Genomic DNA, 5,000 nt, shown 5'->3' on the forward strand with positions numbered 1-5,000 from the left:
CACTCGTATACACACGAGTGGGCTTTTACGTGTATGACCGTTTTTACCCCGCCATGTAGGCAGCCATACTCCGTTTTCGGGGGTGTGCATGCTGGGTATGTTCTTGTTTCCATAACCCACCGAACGCTGACATGGATTACAGGATCTTTAACGTGCGTATTTGATCTTCTGCTTGCATATACACACGAAGGGGGTTCAGGCACTAGCAGGTCTGCACATATGTTGACGTGGGGGATCGTAAAAATCTCCACCATTTACCCACCAGGCGCCGTCACCGTGATTCGAACCCGGGACCCTCAGATTGACAGTCCAACGCTTTAACCACTCGGCTATTGCGCCCGTCAGGGATAGGGAATGATTACAGAGACTGGCCAAGGACATCAAAAAACAACAACAAAAAAACAAAAACAAACAAAAAAACAAAAAAATCCACAACAACAACAACAACAACAAACAAACAAAATAAAATAAAACAAAAAATAATAACTCCCACAATGATCACGCCACAGATGGAGTTCAAAACCCAATGTCTTCTCCAGTTATCAGTACACGAGCGATGCTAACCACTTGGCCACGGCTGCTTGTATGTTATTTGAATGAATATCTCACCATTCATAAGTCAGCTTGACCTTTCCATGCAGTGTTTTCACACACACACACACACACACACACACACACACACACACACACACACACACACACTGGTTGAGACTTGATTAATTAAACGAAGGAAGTGTCTCACTCAGAATTTTTTTAAATATTTTCTTTGAGCACTGGAATTGAAATACAATTTTCTGCTTGAATTTGACCCTGTACAAACGAACAGTCAACTAAACGAAAAAAACAACAACAACAACAACACACACACACACACACACACACACACACACACACACAAACAAACAAAAAACCCAGATTAGTCATTCCAGTCATAACGTGAATGTAATATATATATATATATATATATATATATATATATATATATATATATATATATATATATATATATATATATAAGAAAATAAGGCAATTAAGCAATGAAATATAACCCCCGTTTTTCATATAATCTGCATCAAAAATAAAAACAACAACAACAACAACATTAACAACATAAACTATAAAAAGAAAATAAATTTGCAATTTGGCAACAGAAACCCGAGACAAGATTGACCTTCCTTCCCCCTAAATACTTTTCCGCTTTTGAAGCAATGTCATTGGTGTAGCCAGGTGACCTTTCTGGGTTGTTATGTAGGAAAATGGAATTAGAGTTTAATCCTCCAATGTTTGTGTCTTACTTTTCATTAAAAAGAAAAAAGAAAAACAAGTTCAAAAGAAATACGAAAAATCAACAAATAGTAAAGAGTGGTAACTGTCTCCATTCACAAGGTCACCGTCACCGTCACCGATCCCTCAGATTCCGAATCCTTTGGGGCGCCTTCGAAGCTTTGTCAACCACCTTTCTCCAGTCCTCGCGTCTCTCGGCCGCTCTCAGGGTGTCTCTCAGCTCCATGCCTGTCCACTCTCGAATGTTGTCCTCCCATCTCTTCCTTTGTCTGCCTCTTCTTCTTCCTCCCCTCACTGTGCCTTGTAAGATTGTTTTAGCAAGACCAGAGGAGCGTGTGACATGACCAAACCACTTCAGTTTTCGTTGTCTGGCGAGTGTTTGAAGGTCAGTATAGGGCCCGATTTCATTGCGGATGCGTCTCTTGACTTCTTCATTCGTGATGTGGTCTTTGTATCTTAGGCATCTCATACAAAGACCACATCACGAATGAATTCACAAGGTACACAACTTCAAGTCAGTGCTGCTTACGCTACCGATTCAGCTAGCACACAGGTAAATAATAGGTATATTGGAACAAACCCAGACACTTCCTCACTTGTGGCCTTGTTAAAAATGTCGACCTTCTTCTGTAGTCGTGTTTATTCCTATTACTCTCTGTCTCTGTCTATCTCTGTCTCTCTGTCTCTTTGTCTGTCTTTCTCTCTCTCTCTCTTGCACCCCCCCCCTCACCCGCTCTCTCTCTCTCTCTCCAAAACAGAGAGACTCTTGAGCGTTTTCGCAAAAAAATAGTTTTACCTTCCATGTCAAATATCTTGTAGCTCTGTTACGATACAAATGAATAAATTATACAAAAACACACAAAAACAATAACAACAGAAAACAACAACAACCACGTATTCTGATGTGTGTGTGTGTGTGTGTGTGTGTGTGTGTGTGTGTGTGTGTGTGTGTGTGTGTGTGTGTGTGTGTGTGTGTGTGCGACTGAATGCGTCTGTGTCTGTGTGTGCGCATCTGTGTATGTTTTTCGTTTTTGTTTTTTTGTAAGTTATTATTATCATTTTCTCTTAATTTTCACTCGTTTTTGGCTCTGATAGTAAGCAACAGGCCTGTTCTATCAGACTGTCAGTCTCTTTGTAACCGTGCACTTCCTGTTATTACTATTATTATTATTATTATTATTATTATTATTACTTTTTTTTCTTTTTCTTTTTCTTTTTTTTTACTATTTATTTATTTTAATCGTTTATCATTTATTTTCATCATTTCTATATCTTCCATTTTGTTTTTCCTATATTCTTTATATATATATATATATATATATATATATATATATATATATATATATATATATTTTTTTTTTTTTTTTTTTTTTTTTTTTTTTACGCCTGCAAGCTTGGCTGCCATTTAATGCTGTTTTTTTTCTCTTTTTTATATTCTTTCTTTCTTTCTTTTTTCTTCTATTTATTTATCTTTTATTTCTCCTTTTTTCCTTTCTTTCAGTTTTATATCTGTATTCTTTCTCCGTCTCTATTTTATTCCTCACATTTCTTTCTTTCTTTCTTCATTTCTTCTTTCTCTCTTTTTTTTCCTTTCTTTCATTTTTGCATCCTTTCTACGTCTAATTTCATTCATTCATTCTTTCTTTCTTTCTTTCATCATTTCTTTCCCTCCCTCTTTTCTTCCCTGTTTCTTTTTTGTTTGTTTCTTCTCTTTCTTTCCTTCTTTTTATCTTTCTTCTTTCGTTCTTTTCTGTTCCTTCTGCTAACTGTGCTGCAGTTTGCTATTACTTCTTTCCTTCCTACCATCTTTTTTTTTCTCTCTCTCTCTCTTTAAAAAACAAAAAAAACTTCCTTTTTTCCCTCCCGTCTTCCTCGTTTTCATTCTTCCTTTCCTTTTTCCATACGCCCTTTTTTCCAACTTTTTCTGCTTTATTTCCTTCCTTCCATCCTTCCTTCTTTGCAATTCCTTCTTTCCTTCCTTCAATCTTTTTTTTTTTCTTCTTTTTTTTTACTTCCTTTTTTTCCCTCCTGTCATCCTCGTTTTCATTCATCCTTTCCTTTTTCCATACGCCTTTTTTCTCGTCTCTCCTGCTTTATTTCTTTCTTTCCTTCCTTCCTTCTTTCTTTGCTATCACTTTTTTCCTTCCTTCCTCCTTTTTTTAAATTTTTTTTTTACTTCCCCCCCCCCTCGCCCCCCCCCCTCCCCCCGCTGTCTTCCCTTTTTTCATTCTTCCTTTCCTTTTTCCACAAGCCCTTATTTCATTCCCTCCTTCCTTCTACCTTCTTTCTTTCTTTCATTCCTTCCTCCTTTCTTTCTTTATTCGTCTTTCTTAACTTTTCTCTTTTCTCAAATTTTCGTGTGTTTTGTTGTTGTTGTTGTTGTTTGTTTGTTTGTTTTTCATTCCATCTTTTCTTTCCTGCTGCTTCGTTTCCTTCTTTTTCTTTTCTAGTTTTTTTCTTCCTTTTTTTTCTTCTTTCTTTCTTTCTTTCTTCTTTCTTTCTTTCTTTCTTTCTTTCCTTCTTTCTTTCTTTCTTTCTTCTTTCTTTCTTTTTTTCTTTCTTCTTTCTTTCCTTCTTTCTTTCCTTCTTTCTTTCTTTCTTTCTTTCCTTCTTATTTCTTTCTTTCCTTCTTTTCTACCTTCTTTCTTTCCTTCCTTCTTTCTTCATTCTTTCTGTCCCGTGTTTTGCTAACTCGACAGCAATTTCCGGTTGCTTCTTTCTTTCTTTCTTTCTTTCCTTCTTTCTTTCTTTCTTTCCTCCTTTTCTTTCTTTCCTTCCTTCTTTCTTTCTTTCTTCCTTCTTTCTTTCTTTCCTTCTTTCTTTCTTCTTTCCTCCTTTTCTTTCTTTCCTTCCTTCCTTCTTTCTTTCTTCCTTCTTTCTTTCTTTCCTTCTTTCTTTCTTCTTTCCTCCTTTTCTTTCTTTCCTTCTTTCTTTCTTTCTTTTTTCTTTCTTTCTTTCTTTTCTTTCTTTCTTTCTTTAATCTACCCTTCTTTCTTCTTTCTTTCTTTCTTTCTTTCCTTTTTTTCTTTCTTTCTCTCTGTCCTATTTTTGCTAACTCGACAGCAATTTGTTGTTACTTCTTTCTTTCTTCTTTCTTTCTTTCCTTCCTTCTGTCTTTCTTTCTTTCCTTCTTTCTTTCTGTTTTTATTTCTTTTTTCTTTCTTTCTTTCTTTCTTTCTTTCTTTCTTACTGTCCTGTTTTTTTGCTAACTCCACAGCAATTTGTTGTTGCTTCTTTCTTTGTTTCTTTCCTTCTTTCTTCCTCTCTTTCCTTCTTTCTTCTTTCTTTCCTTCTTTCTTTCTTTCTTTCCTTCTTTCTTTCTTTCTTTCTTTCTATCCTGTTTTTGCTAACTCGACAGCAATTTTCTGTCTCTTCTTTCCTTCTTTCTTTCTTTCAAACGTTGATGATGTACATTTAACGATCTACTAGTATGTTACTCATTTAGGGATTTCTTGTTTATGTTTTGGTTGCCAATGTAGTTAGCTGCATCGGTTTTGAGGAGGTTGTTGTTTATTTATTTAGTGTGTGTGTGTGTGTGTGTGTGTGTGTGTGTGTGTGTGTGTGTGTGTGTGTGTGTGTGTGTGTGTGTATTTCCTTGTGAGTTTGTGCGTGCGGTTATATAAGTGTATATATGAGCGCGTGCGTGCGTACGTTCGCGAGTGTGTGTGTGTGTGTGTGTGTGTGTGTGTGTGTGTGTGTGTGTGTGTGTGTGTGTG

General features: G+C 36.1%; 1 protein-coding gene across 1 annotated transcript in view; it reads right to left on the minus strand.

Annotated features, from left to right (window-relative positions):
• Positions 1–2,909: 2,909 nt before the first annotated feature.
• The window catches only part of LOC143277071 (uncharacterized), a 14,740-nt gene continuing 12,649 nt past the window's right edge, over positions 2,910–5,000 (minus strand). The window contains exons 2-4 of the mRNA XM_076581811.1: positions 4,533–4,616; positions 3,620–3,636; positions 2,910–3,018 (exon numbers count right to left, since the gene is read on the minus strand). Of these exons, the coding sequence (XP_076437926.1) occupies positions 2,910–3,018; positions 3,620–3,636; positions 4,533–4,616 (210 nt within the window). The remainder of the gene's footprint in view (positions 3,019–3,619; positions 3,637–4,532; positions 4,617–5,000) is intronic.

This window comes from Babylonia areolata, chromosome 2, assembly GCF_041734735.1.
Source record: "Babylonia areolata isolate BAREFJ2019XMU chromosome 2, ASM4173473v1, whole genome shotgun sequence".
Classification (NCBI taxonomy): domain Eukaryota; kingdom Metazoa; phylum Mollusca; class Gastropoda; order Neogastropoda; family Buccinidae; genus Babylonia; species Babylonia areolata.